Source organism: Engystomops pustulosus, chromosome 5 (assembly GCF_040894005.1).
Source record: "Engystomops pustulosus chromosome 5, aEngPut4.maternal, whole genome shotgun sequence".
NCBI lineage: Eukaryota > Metazoa > Chordata > Amphibia > Anura > Leptodactylidae > Engystomops > Engystomops pustulosus.
In genome coordinates, this window is record NC_092415.1 from 205749612 (window position 1) to 205775082 (window position 25471).

The following is a 25471-nucleotide window of genomic DNA, read 5'->3' on the forward strand; positions in this document are numbered from 1 at the left end:
ACCCCAAGATGTTGGCCAGGAGCCTCCTCTCCGCCTCTTTGGGATAAAACCTGAGGGCAGGTGCTTTCACCCATTGTAGGTATCATGGCGAGCCGGGCACTGGTCTCCGCTGGGTGGCTCTCCGGAGCCCTGAAAGCCAAGAGAGCCCCTGCCCTGCGGGTGCTGGACAGCACCTGGTACTCACCGGGGCGTAAAGATGCCAGGAAGGAGTTTGCGGAGCGGCACATCCCCGGAGCCTCCTTCTTCGACCTGGAGCACTGCAAAGACCAGCAGTCGCCCTATGAGATGATGCTGCCCAGCGAGTCCCAGTTTGCCCAATACGCTGGCGAACTGGGCATCAGCAATGAGAGCCACGTGGTGGTCTACGACTCCGACAGCAACGGCATGCTCTACGCCCCAAGGCTATGGTGGATGTTTCGCGTCTTTGGCCATGATAAAGTGTCGCTGCTGGACGGGGGTCTCGTGAACTGGATAAAGCGGGGGCTGCCGGTGACTTCTGAGGAGACACGGGTGAAACCGGAGACCTTCCGGGTGACTCTGAACCGCTCCCTGCTCAAGAGATTCGAGGACGTTCAGGAGAACATCTCCAGCAAGAGGTTCCAGCTGGTGGACACCCGGTCAGAGGGGAGATTCAAGGGTCCGGAGCCGAAGCCTGGGGAAGGTGAGTACTGGGGGACGGGATAAGAATCACATCGTCTAAAATCATAGCCTGATTCATATGTAAAATCAGATGGCAACTACTAAGCTGCTGTGTACGACAAACTCAGCTCTGCTACGTTTCACCAACACAAACCTGGTACACCTGCAAATTCAGCTCTGCTTCACCGAACAAACTCTGCTACTTATGATAAGCTCGGCTCACCTACATATTACAAGCTCAGCTCACATACATATGACAGGCTCAGCTCACCTACATATGACAAGCACAGCTCACCTACATATGACAGGCTCAGCTCACCTACATATGACAGGCTCAGCTCACCTACATATGACAGGCTCATCTCACCTACATATGACAGGCTCAGCTCACCTACATATGACAGGCTCAGCTAACCTACATATGACAGGCTCAGCTCACCTACATATGACAAGCACAGCTCACCTACATATGACAGGCTCAGCTCACCTACATATGACAGGCTCAGCTCACCTACATATGACAGGCTCATCTCACCTACATATGACAGGCTCGGCTCACCTACATATGACAGGCTCGGCTCACCTACATGTGACAGGCTCAGCTCACCTACATATGACAGGCTCAGCTCACCTACATATGACAGGCTCAGCTAACCTACATATGACAGGCTCAGCTCACCTACATATGACAAGCACAGCTCACCTACATATGACAGGCTCAGCTCACCTACATATGACAGGCTCAGCTCACCTACATATGACAGGCTCATCTCACCTACATATGACAGGCTCGGCTCACCTACATATGACAGGCTCAGCTCACCTACATGTGACAGGCTCAGCTCACCTACATATGACAGGCTCAGCTAACCTACATATGACAGGCTCAGCTCACCTACATATGACAAGCACAGCTCACCTACATATGACAGGCTCAGCTCACCTACATATGACAGGCTCAGCTCACCTACATATGACAGGCTCATCTCACCTACATATGACAGGCTCGGCTCACCTACATATGACAGGCTCGGCTCACCTACATATGACAGACTCGGCTCACCTACATATGACAGACTCAGCTCACCTACATATGACAGGCTCAGCTCACCTACATATGACAGACACAGCTCACCTACATATGACAGACACAGCTCACCTACATATGACAGACACAGCTCACCTACATGTGACAAGCTCAGCTCACCTACATGTGACAAGCTCAGCTCACCTACATGTGACAAGCTCAGCTCACCTACATGTGACAAGCTCAGCTCACCTACATATGACAAGCTCAGCTCACCTACATATGACAAGCTCAGCTCACCTACATATGACAGGCTCAGCTCACCTACATATGACAGGCTCAGCTCACCTACATATGACAGGCTCAGCTCACCTACATATGACAGACTCAGCTCACCTACATATGACAGACTCAGCTCACCTACATATGACAGGCTCAGCTCACCTACATATGACAGGCTCAGCTCACCTACATATGACAGACACAGCTCACCTACATATGACAGGCTCAGCTCACCTACATATGACAGGCTCAGCTCACCTACATATGATAAGCTCAGCTCACCTACATATGACAGACTCAGCTCACCTACATATGACAGGCTCAGCTCACCTACATATGACAGGCTCATCTCACCTACATATGACAGGCTCGGCTCACCTACATATGACAGGCTCGGCTCACCTACATATGACAGACTCGGCTCACCTACATATGACAGACTCAGCTCACCTACATATGACAGGCTCAGCTCACCTACATATGACAGACACAGCTCACCTACATATGACAGACACAGCTCACCTACATATGACAGACACAGCTCACCTACATGTGACAAGCTCAGCTCACCTACATGTGACAAGCTCAGCTCACCTACATGTGACAAGCTCAGCTCACCTACATGTGACAAGCTCAGCTCACCTACATATGACAAGCTCAGCTCACCTACATATGACAAGCTCAGCTCACCTACATATGACAGGCTCAGCTCACCTACATATGACAGGCTCAGCTCACCTACATATGACAGGCTCAGCTCACCTACATATGACAGACTCAGCTCACCTACATATGACAGACTCAGCTCACCTACATATGACAGGCTCAGCTCACCTACATATGACAGGCTCAGCTCACCTACATATGACAGACACAGCTCACCTACATATGACAGGCTCAGCTCACCTACATATGACAGGCTCAGCTCACCTACATATGATAAGCTCAGCTCACCTACATATGACAGACTCAGCTCACCTACATATGACAGGCTCAGCTCACCTACATATGACAGACACAGCTCACCTACATATGACAGACACAGCTCACCTACATATGACAGGCTCAGCTAACCTACATATGACAGGCTCAGCTCACCTACATATGACAGACACAGCTCACCTACATATGACAGGCTCAGCTCACCTACATATGATAAGCTCAGCTCACCTACATATGACAGACTCAGCTCACCTACATATGACAGGCTCGGCTCACCTACATATGACAGGCTCGGCTCACCTACATATGACAGGCTCGGCTCACCTACATATGACAGGCTCAGCTCACCTACATATGACAGACACAGCTCACCTACATATGACAGACACAGCTCACCTACATGTGACAAGCTCAGCTCACCTACATATGACAGGCTCAGCTCACCTACATATGACAGGCTCAGCTCACCTACATATGACAAGCTCAGCTCACCTACATATGACAGGCTCGGCTCACCTACATATGACAAGCTCGGCTCACCTACATATGACAAGCTCAGCTCACCTACATGTGACAAGCTCAGCTCACCTACATGTGACAAGCTCAGCTCACCTACATGTGACAAGCTCAGCTCACCTACATATGACAGGCTCGGCTCACCTACATATGACAGGCTCGGCTCACCTACATATGACAGGCTCAGCTCACCTACATATGACAGGCTCAGCTCACCTACATGTGACAAGCTCAGCTCACCTACATGTGACAAGCTCAGCTCACCTACATATGACAGGCTCAGCTCACCTACATGTGACAGGCTCAGCTCACCTACATGTGACAAGCTCAGCTCACCTACATATGACAGGCTCAGCTCACCTACATGTGACAGGCTCAGCTCACCTACATGTGACAAGCTCAGCTCACCTACATGTGACAAGCTCAGCTCACCTACATGTGACAAGCTCAGCTCACCTACATGTGACAAGCTCAGCTCACCTACATATGACAGGCTCGGCTCACCTACATATGACAGGCTCGGCTCACCTACATATGACAGGCTCGGCTCACCTACATATGACAGGCTCGGCTCACCTACATATGACAGGCTCGGCTCACCTACATATGACAGGCTCGGCTCACCTACATATGACAGGCTCGGCTCACCTACATATGACAGGCTCGGCTCACCTACATATGACAGGCTCGGCTCACCTACATATGACAGGCTCGGCTCACCTACATATGACAGGCTCGGCTCACCTACATATGACAGGCTCGGCTCACCTACATATGACAGGCTCAGCACACCTACATATGACAGGCTCAGCTCACCTACATATGACAGGCTCAGCACACCTACATATGACAAGCTCAGCTCACCTACATATGACAGGCTCAGCTAACCTACATATGACAAGCTCAGCTCACCTACATATGATAAGCTCAGCTCACCTACATATGACAGACACAGCTCACCTAAATATGACAAGCTCAGCTCACCTACATACGACAGGCTCAGCTCACCTACATATGACAGGCTCAGCTAACCTACATATGACAGGCTCAGCTCACCTACATATGACAAGCTCAGCTAACCTACATATGACAGGCTCAGCTCACCTACATATGACAGGCTCAGCTCACCTACATATGACAAGCTCAGCTCACCTAAATATGACAAGCTCAGCTCACCTACATATGACAGGCTCAGCTCACCTACATATGACAGGCTCAGCTCACCTACATATGACAGGCTCAGCTAACCTACATATGACAGGCTCAGCTCACCTACATATGACAGGCTCAGCTCACCTACATATGACAGGCTCAGCTCACCTACATATGACAGGCTCAGCTAACCTACATATGACAGGCTCAGCTCACCTACATATGACAGGCTCAGCTCACCTACATATGACAGGCTCAGCTCACCTACATATGACAGGCTCAGCTAACCTACATATGACAGGCTCAGCTCACCTACATATGACAGACACAGCTCACCTACATATGACAGGCTCAGCTAACCTACATATGACAGGCTCAGCTCACCTACATGTGACAGGCTCAGCTCACCTACATATGACAGGCTCAGCTAACCTACATATGACAGGCTCAGCTCACCTACATATGACAGGCTCAGCTCACCTACATATGACAGGCTCAGCTCACCTACATATTACAGGCTCAGCTCACCTACATATGACAGACTCAGCTCACCTACATATTACAGGCTCAGCTCACCTACATATGACAGACTCAGCTCACCTACATATGACAGACTCAGCTCACCTACATATGACAGACTCAGCTCACCTACATATTACAGGCTCAGCTCACCTACATATGACAGACTCAGCTCACCTACATATGACAAGCTCAGCTCACCTACATATGACAGGCTCAGCTCTGCTATAAATGTTATCACCTGTAATGTGTGTAGGCAGATAACAAGTCCGGCTCTGCTACATATGACAAGCTCAGCTCATTGCAGAAAATGAACTCTGCTACACCTTATATAATGCGATACATGCAGATTATCCTGCTGCATCCTACAAACTCTGCGACATCTGATCCTATGCACCTGCACCGAGCGCTGATACCTCTCAGGGGACAGCTATGGGCAGCAAAGAGTTAAAACCCCACACGCATGAGGGCAATAAACCCAATAATAGCTCCTGGGCAGGGGGCACACGCCCTGGGACCGCTCACCCCACCGGGTATTATCTACACTGCACAGTACAACTTCTCTCACTCCCAACTGTACACATGGACAATGCACAGTGCAACTTCTCTCACTCCCTACTGTACACATGAACACTGCACAGTACAACTTCTCTCACTCCCTACTGTACACATGGACAATGCACAGTACAACTTCTCTCACTCCCTACTGTACACATGGACAATGCACAGTGCAACTTCTCTCACTCCCTACTGTACACATGAACACTGCACAGTACAACTTCTCTCACTCCCTTCTGTAAACATGAACAATGCACAGTACAACTTCCCTCACTCCCTACTGTACACATGGACAATGCACAGTACAACTTCTCTCACTCCCTTCTGTACACATGAACACTGCACAGTACAACTTCTCTCACTCCCTAATGTACACATGAACAATGCACAGTACAACTTCTCTCACTCCCTTCTGTAAACATGAACACTGCACAGTACAACTTCTCTCACTCCCTACTGTACACATGAACACTGCACAGTACAACTTCCCTCACTCCCTACTGTAAACATGGACAATGCACAGTACAACTTCCCTCACTCCCTAATGTACACATGAACACTGCACAGTACAACTTCCCTCACTCCCTAATGTACACATGAACACTGCACAGTACAACTTCTCTCACTCCCTTCTGTACACATGAACAATGCACAGTACAACTTCTCTCACTCCCTACTGTACACATGAACACTGCACAGTACAACTTCTCTCACTCCCTTCTGTAAACATGGACAATGCACAGTACAACTTCCCTCACTCCCTAATGTACACATGAACACTGCACAGTACAACTTCCCTAACTCCCTACTGTAAACATGGACAATGCACAGTACAACTTCCCTCACTCCCTAATGTACACATGAACACTGCACAGTACAACTTCTCTCACTCCCTTCTGTACACATGAACAATGCACAGTACAACTTCTCTCACTCCCTACTGTACACATGAACACTGCACAGTACAACTTCTCTCACTCCCTTCTGTAAACATGGACAATGCACAGTACAACTTCCCTCACTCCCTAATGTACACATGAACACTGCACAGTACAACTTCCCTCACTCCCTACTGTACACATGAACAATGCACAGTACAACTTCTCTCACTCCCTACTGTACACATGGACAATGCACAGTACAACTTCTATCACTCCCTTCTGTACACATGAACAATGCACAGTACAACTTCTCTCACTCCCTACTGTACACATGGACAATGCACAGTACAACTTCTCTCACTCCCTTCTGTACACATGAACAATGCACAGTACAACTTCTCTCACTCCCTACTGTACACATGAACACTGCACAGTACAACTTCTCTCACTCCCTACTGTACACATGAACACTGCACAGTACAACTTCTCTCACTCCCTACTGTACACATGGACAATGCACAGTACAACTTCTCTCACTCCCTTCTGTACACATGAACAATGCACAGTACAACTTCTCTCACTCCCTACTATACACATGGATAATGCACAGTACAACTTCTCTCACTCCCTACTGTACACATGGACAATGCACAGTGCAACTTCTCTCACTCCCTACTGTACACATGAACACTGCACAGTACAACTTCTCTCACTCCCTACTGTACACATGAACACTGCACAGTACAACTTCTCTCACTCCCTTCTGTAAACATGGACAATGCACAGTACAACTTCTCTCACTCCCTTCTGTAAACATGGACAATGCACAGTACAACTTCCCTCACTCCCTAATGTACACATGAACACTGCACAGTACAACTTCCCTCACTCCCTACTGTACACATGAACAATGCACAGTACAACTTCTCTCACTCCCTACTGTACACATGGACAATGCACAGTACAACTTCTCTCACTCCCTTCTGTACACATGAACAATGCACAGTACAACTTCTCTCACTCCCTACTGTACACATGGACAATGCACAGTACAACTTCTCTCACTCCCTTCTGTACACATGAACAATGCACAGTACAACTTCTCTCACTCCCTACTGTACACATGAACACTGCACAGTACAACTTCTCTCACTCCCTTCTGTAAACATGGACAATGCACAGTACAACTTCCCTCACTCCCTAATGTACACATGAACACTGCACAGTACAACTTCCCTCACTCCCTACTGTACACATGAACAATGCACAGTACAACTTCTCTCACTCCCTACTGTACACATGGACAATGCACAGTACAACTTCTCTCACTCCCTTCTGTACACATGAACAATGCACAGTACCACTTCTCTCACTCCCTACTGTACACATGGACAATGCACAGTACAACTTCTCTCACTCCCTTCTGTACACATGAACAATGCACAGTACAACTTCTCTCACTCCCTACTATACACATGGATAATGCACAGTACAACTTCTCCCACTCCCTACTGTACACATGGACAATGCACAGTACAACTTCTCTCACTCCCTTCTGTACACATGAACAATGCACAGTACAACTTCTCTCACTCCCTACTGTACACATGAACACTGCACAGTACAACTTCTCTCACTCCCTACTGTACACATGAACAATGCACAGTACCACTTCTCTCACTCCCTACTGTACACATGGATAATGCACAGTACAACTTCTCTCACTCCCTTCTGTACACATGAACAATGCACAGTACAACTTCTCTCACTCCCTACTATACACATGGATAATGCACAGTACAACTTCTCTCACTCCCTACTGTACACATGGACAATGCACAGTACAACTTCTCTCACTCCCTTCTGTACACATGAACAATGCACAGTACAACTTCTCTCACTCCCTACTGTACACATGAACACTGCACAGTACAACTTCTCTCACTCCCTACTGTACACATGAACACTGCACAGTACAACTTCTCTCACTCCCTACTGTACACATGAACAATGCACAGTACAACTTCTCTCACTCCCTACTGTACACATGAACAATGCACAGTACAACTTCTCTCACTCCCTTCTGTACACATGAACACTGCACAGTACAACTTCTCTCACTCCCTACTGAACACATGGACAATGCACAGTACAACTTCTCTCACTCTCTACTGTACACATGAACAATGCACAGTACAACTACTCTCACTCCCTACTGTAACACATGAACACTGCACAGTACAACTTCTCTCACTCCTTACTGTACACATGAACACTGCACAGTACAACTTCTCTCACTCCCTTCTGTACACATGAACACTGCACAGTACAACTTCTCTCACTCCCTACTGTACACATGAACAATGCACAGTACAACTTCTCTCACTTTCTACTGTACACATGAACAATGCACAGTACCACTTCTCTCACTCCCTACTGTACACATGGATAATGCACAGTACAACTTCTCTCACTCCCTACTGTACACATGGACAATGCACAGTACAACTTCTCTCACTCCCTACTGTACACATGAACACTGCACAGTACAACTTCTCTCTCTCCCTACTGTACACATGGACACTGCACAGTACAACTTCTCTCACTCCCTACTGTACACATGGATAATGCACAGTACAACTTCTCTCACTCCCTTCTGTACACATGAACAATGCACAGTACAACTTCTCTCACTCCCTTCTGTACACATGGACAATGCACAGTACAACTTCTATCACTCCCTACTGTACACATGAACAATGCACAGTACAACTTCTCTCACTCCTTCTGTAGACATGAACAATGCACAGTACCACTTCCTTGGTTGTGTTTGCTCAGTATATTAGTCTTCTACACCAACAGATAAGAGCACAGTACAACTTCTCTAACTCTACTTCTCTGCTGTACACATAAATGCACAGTACCACTTCCTTTGTTGCGCATGCTCAGTACTGTCCTACAGATGAGAGCACAGTACCACTTCCTTGGTTGCGCATGCTCAGTGCTCTTCTACAGATGAGAGCACAGTACCACTTCCTTGGTTGCGCATGCTCAGTACTCTTCTACAGATGAGAGCACAGTACCACCTCCTTGGTTGCGCATGCTCAGTGCTTTTATACAGATGAGAGCACAGTACCACTTCCTTGGTTGCGCATGCTCAGTGCTCTTATACAGATGAGAGCACAGTACCACTTCCTTGGTTGCGCATGCTCAGTACTCTTCTACAGATGAGAGCACAGTACCACTTCCTTTGTTGCACATGCTCAGTACTCTTCCACAGATGAGAGCACAGTATCACTTCCGTGGTTGCGCATGCTCAGTACTCTTCTACAGATGAGAGCACAGTACCACTTCCTTGGTTGCGCATGCTCAGTACTCTTCTACAGATGAGAGCACAGTACCACTTCCTTGGTTGCGCATGCTCAGTACTCTTCTACAGATGAGAGCACAGTACCACCTCCTTGGTTGCGCATGCTCAGTGCTCTTATACAGATGAGAGCACAGTACCACTTCCTTGGTTGCGCATGCTCAGTACTCTTCTACAGATGAGAGCACAGTACCACTTCCTTGGTTGCGCATGCTCAGTGCTCTTCTACAGATGAGAGCACAGTACCACTTCCTTGGTTGCGCATGCTCAGTACTCTTCTACAGATGAGTGCACAGTACCACTTCCTTTGTTGCGTATGCTCAGTGCTCTTCTACAGACGAGAGCACAGTACCACTTCCTTTGTTGCGTATGCTCAGTGCTCTTATACAGATGAGAGCACAGTACCACTTCCTTGGTTGCGCATGCTCAGTACTCTTCTACAGATGAGAGCACAGTACCACCTCCTTGGTTGCGCATGCTCAGTGCTCTTCTACAGATGAGAGGACAGTACCACTTCCTTGGTTGCGCATGCTCAGTGCTCTTCTACAGATGAGAGCACAGTACCACTTCCTTGGTTGCGCATGCTCAGTACTCTTATACAGATGAGAGCACAGTACCATTTCCTTGGTTGCGCATGCTCAGTACTCTTCTACAGATGAGAGCACAGTACCACCTCCTTGGTTGCGCATGCTCAGTGCTTTTATACAGATGAGAGCACAGTACCACTTCCTTGGTTGCGCATGCTCAGTGCTCTTATACAGATGAGAGCACAGTACCACTTCCTTGGTAGCGCATGCTCAGTACTCTTCTACAGATGAGAGCACAGTGCCACTTCCTTTCTTGCGTATGCTCAGTACTCTTCTACAGATGAAAGCACAGTACCACTTCCTTGGTTGCGCATGCTCAGTACTCTTCTACAGATGAGAGCACAGTACCACTTCCTTGGTTGCGCATGCTCAGTACTCTTCTACAGATGAGAGCACAGTACCACCTCCTTGGTTGCACATGCTCAGTACTCTTCTACAGATGAGAGCACAGTACCACTTCCTTGGTTGCGCATGCTCAGTACTCTTCTACAGATGAGAGCACAGTACCACTTCCTTTGTTGCGCATGCTCAGTACTCTACTACAGGTGAGAGCACAGTACCACTTCCTTGGTTGCGCATGCTTAGTGCTCTTATACAGATGAGAGCACAGTACCACTTCCTTTGTTGCGCATGCTCAGTACTCTTCTACAGATGAGAGCACAGTACCACCTCCTTGGTTGCGCATGCTCAGTGCTCTTATACAGATGAGAGCACAGTACCACCTCCTTGGTTGCGCATGCTCAGTACTCTTCTACAGATGAGAGCACAGTACCACTTCCCTGGTTGCGCATGCTCAGTACTCTTCTACAGATGAGTGCACAGTACCACTTCCTTGGTTGCGCATGCTCAGTGCTCTTATACAGATGAGAGCACAGTACCACTTCCTGTGTTGCGCATGCTCAGTGCTCTTATACAGATGAGAGCACAGTACCACTTCCTTTGTTGCGCATGCTCAGTACTCTTCTACAGATGAGAGCACTGTACCACTTCCTTGGTTGCGCATGCTCAGTACTCTTCTACAGATGAGAGCACAGAACCACTTCCTTGGTTGCGCATGCTCAGTGCTCTTCTACAGATGAGAGCACAGTACCACTTCCTTGGTTGCGCATGCTCAGTGCTCTTCTACAGATGAGAGCACAGTACCACTTCCTTTGTTGTGCATGCTCAGTACTCTTCTACAGATGAGAGCACAGTACCACTTCCTTTGTTGCGCATGCTCAGTACTCTTCTACAGATGAGAGCACAGTACCACTTCCTTTGTTGCGCATGCTCAGTACTCTTCCACAGATGAGAGCACAGTATCACTTCCGTGGTTGCGCATGCTCAGTACTCTTATACAGATGAGAGCACAGTACCACTTCCTTTGTTGCGCATGCTCAGTACTCTTCTACAGATGAGAGCACAGTACCACTTCCTTGGTTGCGCATGCTCAGTACTCTTCTACAGATGAGAGCACAGTACCACTTCCTTAGGTGCGCATGCTCAGTGCTCTTATACAGATGAGAGCACAGTACCACTTCCTTGGTTGCTCATGCTCAGTACTCTTCTACAGATGAGAGCACAGTACCACTTCCCTGGTTGCGCATGCTCAGTACTCTTCTACAGATGAGAGCACAGTACCACTTCCTTTGTTGCGCATGCTCAGTACTCTTCTACAGATGAGAGCACAGTACCACTTCCTTGGGTGCGCATGCTCAGTACTCTTCTACAGGTGAGAGCACAGTACCACTTCCTTGGTTGCGCATGCTCAGTAATCTTATACAGATGAGAGCACAGTACCACTTCCTTGGTTCCGCATGCTCAGTGCTCTTATACAGATGAGAGCACAGTACCACTTCCTTTGTTGCGCATGCTCAGTACTCTTCTACAGATGAGAGCACAGTACCACTTCCTTGGTTGCGCATGCTCAGTACTCTTCTACAGATGAGAGCACAGTACCACCTCCTTGGTTGCGCATGCTCAGTGCTTTTATACAGATGAGAGCACAGTACCACTTCCTTGGTTGCGCATGCTCAGTGCTCTTATACAGATGAGAGCACAGTACCACTTCCTTGGTTGCGCATGCTCAGTACTCTTCTACAGATGAGAGCACAGTACCACTTCCTTTGTTGCGCATGCTCAGTACTCTTCCACAGATGAGAGCACAGTATCACTGCCGTGGTTGCGCATGCTCAGTACTCTTCTACAGATGAGAGCACAGTACCACTTCCTTGGTTGCGCATGCTCAGTACTCTTCTACAGATGAGAGCACAGTACCACTTCCTTGGTTGCGCATGCTCAGTACTCTTCTACAGATGAGAGCACAGTACCACCTCCTTGGTTGCGCATGCTCAGTGCTCTTATACAGATGAGAGCACAGTACCACTTCCTTGGTTGCGCATGCTCAGTACTCTTCTACAGATGAGAGCACAGTACCACTTCCTTGGTTGCGCATGCTCAGTGCTCTTCTACAGATGAGAGCACAGTACCACTTCCTTGGTTGCGCATGCTCAGTACTCTTCTACAGATGAGTGCACAGTACCACTTCCTTTGTTGCGTATGCTCAGTGCTCTTCTACAGACGAGAGCACAGTACCACTTCCTTTGTTGCGTATGCTCAGTGCTCTTATACAGATGAGAGCACAGTACCACTTCCTTGGTTGCGCATGCTCAGTACTCTTCTACAGATGAGAGCACAGTACCACCTCCTTGGTTGCGCATGCTCAGTGCTCTTCTACAGATGAGAGGACAGTACCACTTCCTTGGTTGCGCATGCTCAGTGCTCTTCTACAGATGAGAGCACAGTACCACTTCCTTGGTTGCGCATGCTCAGTACTCTTATACAGATGAGAGCACAGTACCATTTCCTTGGTTGCGCATGCTCAGTACTCTTTTACAGATGAGAGCACAGTACCACCTCCTTGGTTGCGCATGCTCAGTGCTTTTATACAGATGAGAGCACAGTACCACTTCCTTGGTTGCGCATGCTCAGTGCTCTTATACAGATGAGAGCACAGTACCACTTCCTTGGTAGCGCATGCTCAGTACTCTTCTACAGATGAGAGCACAGTACCACCTCCTTGGTTGCACATGCTCAGTACTCTTCTACAGATGAGAGCACAGTACCACTTCCTTGGTTGCGCATGCTCAGTACTCTTCTACAGATGAGAGCACAGTACCACTTCCTTTGTTGCGCATGCTCAGTACTCTTCTACAGATGAGAGGACAGTACCACTTCCTTGGTTGCGCATGCTCAGTACTCTTCTACAGATGAGAGCACAGTACCACTTCCTTGGTTGCGCAGGCTCAGTACTCTTCTACAGATGAGAGCACAGTACCATTTACTTGGTTGCGCATGCTCAGTACCCTTCTACAGATGAGAGCACAGTACCACTTCCTTGGTTGCGCATGCTCAGTGCTCTTCTACAGAAGAGAGCACAGTACCACTTCCTTGGTTGCGCATGCTCAGTACTCTTCTACAGATGAGAGCACAGTACCACTTCCTTGGTTGCGCATGCTCAGTACTCTTCTACAGATGAGAGGACAGTACCACTTCCTTGGTTGCGCATGCTCAGTACTCTTCTACAGATGAGAGCACAGTACCACTTCCTTGGTTGCGCAGGCTCAGTACTCTTCTACAGATGAGAGCACAGTACCATTTACTTGGTTGCGCATGCTCAGTACCCTTCTACAGATGAGAGCACAGTACCACTTCCTTGGTTGCGCATGCTCAGGACTCTTATACAGATGAGAACACAGTACCACTTCCTTGGTTGCGCATGCTCAGTACTCTTCTACAGATGAGAGGACAGTACCACTTCCTTGGTTGCGCATGCTCAGTACTCTTCTACAGATGAGAGCACAGTACCACTTCCTTGGTTGCGCAGGCTCAGTACTCTTCTACAGAAGAGAGCACAGTACCACTTCCTTGGTTGCGCATGCTCAGTGCTCTTCTACAGATGAGAGCACAGTACCACTTCCTTGGTTGCGCATGCTCAGTACTCTTCTACAGATGAGAGCACAGTACCACTTCCTTGGTTGCGCATGCTCAGTACTCTTCTACAGATGAGAGCACAGTACCACGTCTCTGGTGGATCGGTTCCGTTATTGTGGGGCAGTAGTGGTTGTTCTTACAATCTCTTGTTCTTTGCAGACATTGAGCCCGGACACATCCCCGGATCCCTGAATCTTCCTTTCTCTAACTTCTTGAAGGACGGCTACGAAAAACCAGCGCATGAGATCCGCCACCTGGTGGAGAGCCGCGGGATCGACCTGACCAGACCCCTGACCGCCACCTGCCGCCGGGGGGTCACCGCCTGTCACCTGGCGCTGGCCACATTCCTGCTGGGGAAGGAAGACACCGCCGTCTACGATGGATCCTGGGCAGAATGGTTCTACCGGGCCAAGCCCGAGCACAAGGTCCACGAGAAGAGGAACAGGGCGTAAACAAGGATTTGATGGGACAATATGGCGGCCGCTCCTATGGGGAAGGAATGTTATGTTATTAAATAAATATCACTATGAATTCTAGAGCTCAAGTGTGACCACAAACTGCAGCCTATGTCATGTATTGTCCCTGGAGATCTGTGTAATCAGACCTCACACTGCTGTGCTCTGTGCTCTCTGCAGCCAGTGTTATGTATTGTCCCTGGAGAGATGTGTAATCAGACCTCACACTGCTGTGCTCTGTGCTCTCAGCAGCCACTGTTATGTATTGTCCCTGGAGAGATGTGTAATCAGACCTCACACTGCTGTGCTCTGTGCTCTCTGCAGCCAGTGTTATGTATTGTCCCTGGAGAGATGTGTAATCAGACCTCATACTGCTGTGCTCTGTGCTCTCTGCAGCCAGTGTTATGTATTGTCCCTGGAGAGATGTGTAATCAGACATCACACTGCTGTGCTCTGTGCTCTCAGCAGCCACTGTTATGTATTGTCCCTGGAGAGATGTGTAATCAGACCTCACACTGCTGTGCTCTGTGCTCTCTGCAGCCTGTGTTATGTATTGTCCCTGGAGAGATGTGTAATCAGACCTCACACTGCTGTGCCCTGTGCTCTCTGCAGCCAGTGTTATGTATTGTCCCTGGAGAAATGTGTAATCAGACCTAACACTGCTGTGCTCTGTGCTCTCTGCAGCCAGTGTTATGTATTGTCCCTGGAGAGATGTGTAATCAGACCTCACACTGCTGCGCTCTCTGCAGCCTGTGTCATGTATTGTCCCTGGAGATCTGTGTAATCAGACCTCACACTGCTGTGCTCTGTGCTCTCTGCAGCCAGTGTCATGTATTGTCCCTGGAGATCTGTGTAATCAGACCTCACACTGCTGTGCTCTGTGCTCTCTGCAGCCAGTGTTATGTATTGTCCCTGGAGATCTGTGTAATCAGACCTCACACTGCTGTGCTCTGTGCTCTCTGCAGCCAATGTTATGTATCGTCCCTGGAGAGATGTGTAATCAGACCTCACACTGCTGTGCTCTGTGCTCTCTGCAGCCAGTGTTATGTATTGTCCCTGGAGAGATGTGTAATCAGACCTCACACTGCTGTGCTCTGTGCTCTCTGCAGCCAGTGTTATGTATTGTCCCTGGAGAGATGTGTAATCAGACCTCATACTGCTGTGCTCTGTGCAGCCACTGTTATGTACTGTCCCTGGAGAGATGTGTAATCAGACCTCACACTGCTGCGCTCCCTGCAGCCTGTGTCATGTATTGTCCCTGGAGATCTGTGTAATCAGACCTCACACTGCTGTGCTCTGTGCTCTCTGCAGCCAGTGTTATGTATTGTCCCTGGAGAGATGTGTAATCAGACCTCACACTGCTGTGCTCTGTGCTCTCTGCAGCCTGTGTCATGTATTGTCCCTGGAGATCTGTGTAATCAGACCTCACACTGCTGTGCTCTGTGCTCTCTGCAGCCAGTGTCATGTATTGTCCCTGGAGATCTGTCCTCACACTGCTGTGCTCTGTGCCACCAGTGTCATGTATTGTCCCTGGAGATCTGTGTAATCAGACCTCACACTGCTGTGCTCTGTGCTCTCTGCAGCCAGTGTTATGTATTGTCCCTGGAGAGATGTGTAATCAAGACCTCACACTGCTGAGCTCTGTGCTCTCTGCAGCCAGTGTTATGTATTGTCCCTGGAGAGATGTGTAATCAGACCTCATACTGCTGTGCTCTGTGCTCTCTGCAGCCACTGTTATGTACAGTCCCTAGGGAGATGTGTAATCAGACCTCACACTGCTGTGCTCTGTGCTCTCTGCAGCCTGTGTCATGTATTGTCCCTGGAGATCTGTGCAATCAGACCTCACACTGCTGTGCTCTGTGCGCTCTGCAGCCAGTGTCATGTATTGTCCCTGGAGATCTGTGTAATCAGACCTCACACTGCTGTGCTCTGTGCTCTCTGCAGCCAGTGTTATGTATTGTCCCTGGAGATCTGTGTAATCAGACCTCACACTGCTGTGCTCTGTGCTCTCTGCAGCCAGTGTTACGTATTGTCCCTGGAGGATGTGTAATCAGACCTCATACTGCTGTGCTCTGTGCTCTCTGCAGCCAGTGTTATATATTGTCCCTGGAGAGACGTGTAATCAGACCTCACACTGCTGTGCTCTGTGCAGCCACTGTTATGTACTGTCCCTGGAGAGATGTGTAATCAGACCTCACACTGCTGTGCTCTGTGCTCCCTGCAGCCAGTGTCATGTATTGTCCCTGGAGAGATGTGTAATCAGACCTCACACTGCTGTGCTCTGTGCTCTCTGCAGCCAGTGTTATGTATTGTCCCTGGAGAGATGTGTAATCAGACCTCACACTGCTGTGCTCTCTGCAGCCAGTGTTATGTACTGTCCCTGGAGAGATGTGTAATCAGACCTCACACTGCTGTGCTCTGTGCTCTCTGCAGCCAGTGTTATGTATTGTCCCTGGAGATCTGTGTAATCAGACCTCACACTGCTGTGCTCTGTGCTCTCTGTAGCCAGTGTCCTGTATTGTCCCTGGAGAGATGTGTAATCAGACCTCACACTGCTGTGCTCTCTGCAGCCAGTGTTATGTATTGTCCCTGGAGAGATGTGTGATCAGACCTCACACTGCTGTGCTCTGTGCTCTCTGCAGCCAGTGTTATGTATTATCCCTGGAGAGATGTGCAATCAGACCTCACACTGCTGTGCTCTGTGCTCTCTGCAGCCAGTGTTATGTATTGTCCCTGGAGAGATGTGTAATTAGACCTCACACTGCTGTGCTCTGTGCTCTCTGCAGCCAGTGTTATGTATTGTCCCTGGAGAGATGTGTAATCAGACCTCACACTGCTGTGCTCTGTGCTCCCTGCAGCCAGTGTTATGTATTGTGCCTGTAGAGATGTGAGATCACACCTCACACTGCTGTGCTCTGTGCAGCCAGTGTTATATATTGTGCCTAGAGAGATGTGTGATCAGACCTCACACTGCTGTGCTCTGTGCATCCAGTGTTATGTATTGTCCCTGGAGAGATGTGTAATCAGACCTCACACTGCTGTGCTCTGTGCTCTCTGCAGCCAGTGTTATGTATTGTCCATGTAGAGATGTGTAATCAGACCTCACACTGCTGTGCTCTGTGCTCTCTGCAGCCAGTGTCATGTATTGTCCCTGGAGATCTGTGTAATCAGACCTCACACTGCTGTGCTCTGTGCTCTCTGCCACCAGTGTAATGTACTGTCCCTGGAGAGATGTGTAATCAGACCTCACACTGCTGTGCTCTGTGCTCTCTGCAGCCAGTGTTATGTATTGTCCCTGGAGAGAAGTGTAATCAGACCTTACACGGCTGTGCTGTCTGCTCTCTGCAGCCAGTGTTATGTATTGTCCCTGGAGAGATGTGTAATCAGACCTCACACTGCTGTGCTCTGTGCTCTCTGCAGCCAGTGTTATGTATTGTCCCTGGAGAGATGTGTAATCAGACCTCACACTGCTGTGCTCTGTGCTCTCTGCAGCCAGTGTTATGTATTGTCCCTGGAGAGATGTGTAATCAGACCTCACACTGCTGTGCTCTGTGCTCTCTGCAGCCAGTGTTATGTATTGTCCCTGGAGAGATGTGTAATCAGACCTCACACTGCTGTGCTCTGTGCTCTCTGCAGCCAGTGTTATGTATTGTCCCTGGAGAGATGTGTAATCAGACCTCACACTGCTGTGCTCTGTGCTCTCTGCAGCCAGTGTTATGTATTGTCCCTGGAGAGATGTGTAATCAGACCTCACACTGCTGTGCTCTGTGCTCTCTGCAGCCAGTGTTATGTATTGTCCCTGGAGAGATGTGTAATCAGACCTCACACTGCTGTGCTCTGTGCTCTCTGCAGCCAGTGTTATGTATTGTCCCTGGAGAGATGTGTAATCAGACCTCACACTGCTGTACTCTGTGCTCTCTGCAGCCAGTGTTATGTATTGTCCCTGGAGAGATGTGTAATCAGACCTCACACTGCTGTGCTCTCTGCAGCCAGTGTTATGTATTGTCCCTGGAGAGATGTGTAATCAGACCTCACACTGCTGTGCTCTGTGCTCTCTGCAGCCAGTGTCATGTATTGTCCCTGGAGATCTGTGTAATCAGACCTCACACTGCTGTGCTCTGTGCTCTCTGCCACCAGTGTAATGTACTGTCCCTGGAGAGATGTGTAATCAGACCTCACACTGCTGTGCTCTGTGCTCTCTGCCACCAGTGTTATGTATTGTCCCTGGAGAGATGTGTAATCAGACCTCACACTGCTGTGCTCTGTGCTCTCTGCAGCCAGTGTTATGTATTGTCCCTGGAGAGTAGTGTAATCAGACCTCACACTGCTGTGCTCTGTGCTCTCTGCAGCCAGTGTTATGTATTGTCCCTGGAGAGATGTGTAATCAGACCTCACACTGCTGTGCTCTGTGCTCTCTGCAGCCAGTGTTATGTATTGTCCCTGGAGAGATGTGTTATAAGACCTTACACTGCTGTGCTCTGTGCTCTCTGCAGCATGTGTTATGTATTGTCCCTGGAGAGATGTGTAATCAGACCTCACACTGCTGTGCTCTGTGCTCTCTGCAGCCAGTGTTATGTATTGTCCCTGGAGAGATGTGTTATAAGACCTTACACTGCTGTGCTCTGTGCTCTCTGCAGCCTGTGTTATGTATTGTCCCTGGAGAGATGTGTAATCAGACCTCACACTGCTGTGCTCTGTGCTCTCTGCAGCCAGTGTTAGATATTGTCCCTGGAGAGATGTGTAATCAGACCTCACACTGCTGTGCTCTGTGCTCTCTGCAGCCAGTGTTATGTATTGTCCCTGGAGAGATGTGTAATCAGACCTCACACTGCTGTGCTCTGTGCAGCCAGTGTTATGTATTGTCCCTGGAGAGATGTGTAATCAGACCTCACACTGCTGTGCTCTGTGCAGCCAGTGTTATGTATTGTCCCTGGAGAGATGTGTAATCAGACCTCACACTGCTGTGCTCTGTGCTCTCTGCAGCCAGTGTTATGTATTGTCCCTGGAGAGATGTGTAATCAGACCTCACACTGCTGTGCTCTGTGCAGCCAGTGTTATGTATTGTCCCTGGAGAGATGTGTAATCAGACCTCACACTGCTGTGCTCTGTGCTCTCTGCAGCCAGTGTTATGTATTGTCCCTGGAGAGATGTGTAATCAGATCTCACACTGATGTGCTCTGTGCTCTCTGGAGCCAGTGTTATGTATTGTCCCTGGAGATCTGTGTAATCAGACCTCACACTGCTGTGCTCTCTGCAGCCAGTGTTATGTATTGTCCCTGGAGAGATGTGTAATCAGACCTCACACTGCTGTGCTCTGTGCTCTCTGCAGCCAGTGTTATGTACTGTCCCTGGGGAGATGTGTAATCAGACCTCACACTGCTGTGCTCTGTGCTCTCTGCAGCCAGTGTTATGTATTGTCCCTGGAGAGATGTGTAATCAGACCTCACACTGCTGTGCTCTGTGCTCTCTGCAGCCAGTGTAAGGTATTGTCCCTGGACATGTGTATTCTGACCTTTGTGAATTGTAAATTTATCTTTCAGAATTGTAGGTGCACTGGGGGCGTGTCCTCACACTGCTGTGCTCTTTCTTCTGTGCATTAACCTTCTCCACAGCCCCTCCTATATAAGAGCAGCAGACTTCTGGTTGAATACTAAAGCAGTGACTAGGAGGGAAGCGGCACAGCAGTGAGAGGACAGGCAGATCTGCTCAGGGGTCTTCACTACTCTAAAAGTGTCTCTCCACAAACTACAGTAACTGATATAAGACGAGCTGCAGATATCTGGGTATTCCATAGGGGGCAGTCCTTGTACTTACTTCCTAGTGGAAGGAATTATTTTTGGAGGTCCAGCGCTCGGCTATATGTCGGTCTCATAGTGGTAAGTGGCAGCAGCCCTGCACGCCTGCTGCGTCATCCAGATTGGGTCCATTCCCATGATAGGTAGGGCTGGTACAGGGGTGTAACCCCAACATATACAATGTATCCCCTTGATTCACAGACAAACCCCTTTAATGCTGATGCTATTTGGGAAGTTGTCCCCATGATCTCACCATTTACTAGAAACTGGGGTTACATGTCAAACCAGTGTAACTTACAAAGTGACCATAGGAGGGCGCTAGACGACAAACACATCCGAGTGACCCTTACTTACTAAGGGTCTGCTGATCGCACTTTCGACGGATTTCCCGACGTTTTCGGGTTTGGCACGTCTGTGACAGGTATGTAACAGAGGAATGTGTCGCACGCAATCAAATTGTAGCGCAGCGCTGCTTTTATGCGACAGAAAGCGAGGGGTGGCCATTGGATCCGACTGATTCCGACTGAGCGTGGGATTTAACTTACAAATTGTGTTGCAGGCCCCTTGCAGGCAACCTTGCACAAAAAAGTTGGTGCACTCTGGGGACCTGAGCGGGGAAGCGACACATGCAGGATATCGGGCGCAGGATCTTAGTGACTCCCCGCACAGCGCATTATACACGGACAATGCACTCACATGCACCAGGAAGAAGAAGGTGAACTCCGGGGACCTGAGCGGGGAAGTGACACATGCAGGATATCGGGTGCAGGATCTTAGTGACTCCCCGCACAGCGCATTATACACGGACAATGCACTTACATGCACCAGGAAGAAGAAGGTGAACTCCGGGGACCTGAGCGGGGAAGCGACACATGCAGGATATCGGGCGCAGGATCTTAGTGACTCCCCGCACAGCGCATTATACACGGACAATGCACTTACATGCACCAGGAAGAAGAAGGTGAACTCCGGGGACCTGAGCGGGGAAGCGACACATGCAGGATATCGGGTGCACGATCTTAGTGACTCCTCGCACTGCGCATTATACACGGACAATGCACTTACATGCACCAGGAAGAAGAAGGTGAACTCCGGGGACCTGAGCGGGGAAGTGACACATGCAGGATATCGGGCGCACGATCTTAGTGACTCCCCGCACAGCGCATTATACACGGACAATGCACTTACATGCACCAGGAAGAAGAAGGTGAACTCCAGGGACCTGAGCGGGGAAGTGACACATGCATGATATCGGGCGCACGATCTTAGTGACTCCCCGCACAGCGCATTATACACGGACAATGCACTTACATGCACCAGGAAGAAGAAGGTGAACTCCGGGGACCTGAGCGGGGAAGCGACACATGCAGGATATCGGTAGCACGATCTTAGTGACTCCTCGCACTGCGCATTATACACGGACAATGCACTTACATGCACCAGGAAGAAGAAGGTGAACTCCGGGGACCTGAGCGGGGAAGTGACACATGCAGGATATCGGGCGCACGATCTTAGTGACTCCCCGCACAGCGCATTATACACGGACAATGCACTTACATGCACCAGGAAGAAGAAGGTGAACTCCAGGGACCTGAGCGGGGAAGTGACACATGCAGGATATCGGGTGCAGGATCTTAGTGACTCCCCGCACAGCGCATTATACACGGACAATGCACTTACATGCACCAGGAAGAAGAAGGTGAACTCCGGGGACCTGAGCGGGGAAGCGACACATGCAGGATATCGGGTGCAGGATCTTAGTGACTCCCCGCACAGCGCATTATACACGGACAATGCACTTACATGCACCAGGAAGAAGAAGGTGAACTCCGGGGACCTGAGCGGGGAAGTGACACATGCAGGATATCGGGCGCACGATCTTAGTGACTCCCCGCACAGCGCATTATACACGGACAATGCACTTACATGCACCAGGAAGAAGAAGGTGAACTCCAGGGACCTGAGCGGGGAAGTGACACATGCAGGATATCGGGTGCAGGATCTTAGTGACTCCCCGCACAGCGCATTATACGCGGACAATGCACTTACATGCACCAGGGAGAAGAAGATGAACTCCAGGGACCTGAGCGGGGAAGCGACACATGCAGGATATCGGGTGCAGGATCTTAGTGACTCCCCGCACAGCGCATTATACACGGACAATGCACTTACATGCACCAGGAAGATGAAGGTGAACTCCAGGGACCTGAGCGGGGAAGCGACACATGCAGGATATCGGGCTTAGGATCTTAGTGACTCCCCGCACAGCGCATTATACACGGACAATGCACTTACATGCACCAGGAAGAAGAAGGTGAACTCCTCGGACCTGAGCGGGGAAGCGACACATGCAGGATATCGGGCGCAGGATCTTAGTGACTCCCCGCACAGCGCATTATACACGGACAATGCACTTACATGCACCAGGAAGAAGAAGGTGAACTCCGGGGACCTGAGCAGGGAAGCGACACATGCAGGATATCGGGTGCACGATCTTAGTGACTCCCCGCACAGCGCATTATACGCGGACAATGCACTTACATGCACCAGGAAGAAGAAGGTGAACTCCGGGGACCTGAGCGGGGAAGTGACACATGCAGGATATCGGGCGCACGATCTTAGTGACTCCCCGCACAGCGCATTATACACGGACAATGCACTTACATGCACCAGGAAGAAGAAGGTGAACTCCGGGGACCTGAGCGGGGAAGCGACACATGCAGGATATCGGGTGCACGATCTTAGTGACTCCTCGCACTGCGCATTATACACGGACAATGCACTTACATGCACCAGGAAGAAGAAGGTGAACTCCGGGGACCTGAGCGGGGAAGTGACACATGCAGGATATTGGGCGCACGATCTTAGTGACTCCCCGCACAGCGCATTATACACGGACAATGCACTTACATGCACCAGGAAGAAGAAGGTGAACTCCAGGGACCTGAGCGGGGAAGTGACACATGCAGGATATCGGGTGCAGGATCTTAGTGACTCCCCGCACAGCGCATTATACACGGACAATGCACTTACATGCACCAGGAAGAAGAAGGTGAACTCCGGGGACCTGAGCGGGGAAGCGACACATGCAGGATATCGGGTGCAGGATCTTAGTGACTCCCCGCACAGCGCATTATACACGGACAATGCACTTACATGCACCAGGAAGAAGAAGGTGAACTCCGGGGACCTGAGCGGGGAAGTGACACATGCAGGATATCGGGCGCACGATCTTAGTGACTCCCCGCACAGCGCATTATACACGGACAATGCACTTACATGCACCAGGAAGAAGAAGGTGAACTCCAGGGACCTGAGCGGGGAAGTGACACATGCAGGATATCGGGTGCAGGATCTTAGTGACTCCCCGCACAGCGCATTATACGCGGACAATGCACTTACATGCACCAGGGAGAAGAAGATGAACTCCAGGGACCTGAGCGGGGAAGCGACACATGCAGGATATCGGGTGCAGGATCTTAGTGACTCCCCGCACAGCGCATTATACACGGACAATGCACTTACATGCACCAGGAAGATGAAGGTGAACTCCAGGGACCTGAGCGGGGAAGCGACACATGCAGGATATCGGGCTTAGGATCTTAGTGACTCCCCGCACAGCGCATTATACACGGACAATGCACTTACATGCACCAGGAAGAAGAAGGTGAACTCCTCGGACCTGAGCGGGGAAGCGACACATGCAGGATATCGGGCGCAGGATCTTAGTGACTCCCCGCACAGCGCATTATACACGGACAATGCACTTACATGCACCAGGAAGAAGAAGGTGAACTCCGGGGACCTGAGCAGGGAAGCGACACATGCAGGATATCGGGTGCACGATCTTAGTGACTCCCCGCACAGCGCATTATACGCGGACAATGCACTTACATGCACCAGGAAGAAGAAGGTGAACTCCGGGGACCTGAGCGGGGAAGCGACACATGCAGGATATCGGGCGCAGGATCTTAGTGACTCCCCGCACAGCACATTATACACGGACAATGCACTTACATGCACCGGGAAGAAGAAGGTGAACTCCGGGGACCTGAGCAGGGAAGTGACACATGCAGGATATCGGGGCACGATCTTAGTGACTCCCCGCACAGCACATTATACACGGACAATGCACTTACATGCACCAGGAAGAAGAAGGTGAACTCCGGGGACCTGAGCGGGGAAGTGACACATGCAGGATATCGGGCGCACGATCTTAGTGACTCCCCGCACAGCGCATTATACACGGACAATGCACTTACATGCACCAGGAAGAAGAAGGTGAACTCCGGGGACCTGAGCGGGGAAGCGACACATGCAGGATATCGGGGTCTGGTCTGGGGTCTGTATTAAGAAAGTCCTATTAGAGCAAAATATGAACCAAATATGTAGTATAAATACCGGAAATGTTGCCACAGTGAAAAAGGGGCACCAACAGTACGAAGAATGCTACGCTCAGAAAGCAAACAACCAACAAAAGAGAAAAAGTGAGCATGCGTTACTAAAAAAATATATATAAAGTTTATTGATATGCATTAAAAATAGAACATCGCATAATTCTGGGTAGTTACAAGGCAGAGGCCAACAGGGTGCGGGGCAGCATCAATATCCAATGGACATTAGGCATAATATTATATAACATCATAAAGTGCATCGTGCAGAGCCCAAAATACAATCCATCTTAAGTGACATGGTAAAAGGCGAGTGGTTAAAGCACAAGGAGACACATCACAGATAATACCTGGAGGCGCATGGAGGGAGAGCACCCCAGCACCTTCC

General features: G+C 49.6%; 2 protein-coding genes across 2 annotated transcripts in view; one reads left to right on the top strand and one right to left on the bottom strand.

Moving 5' to 3' along the window:
* The window catches only part of RPS23 (ribosomal protein S23), a 415955-nt gene that overhangs the window by 42474 nt on the left and 348010 nt on the right, over positions 1–25471 (bottom strand). The gene's annotated exons all lie outside the window — the stretch shown is intronic.
* On the top strand, positions 43–14999 carry LOC140134301 (thiosulfate sulfurtransferase-like). Its single transcript, XM_072154890.1, has 2 exons — positions 43–661; positions 14602–14999. Exons 1-2 carry the CDS (start codon positions 85–87, stop codon positions 14892–14894), a joined length of 870 nt encoding a protein of 289 aa, XP_072010991.1. The 5' UTR covers positions 43–84; the 3' UTR covers positions 14895–14999.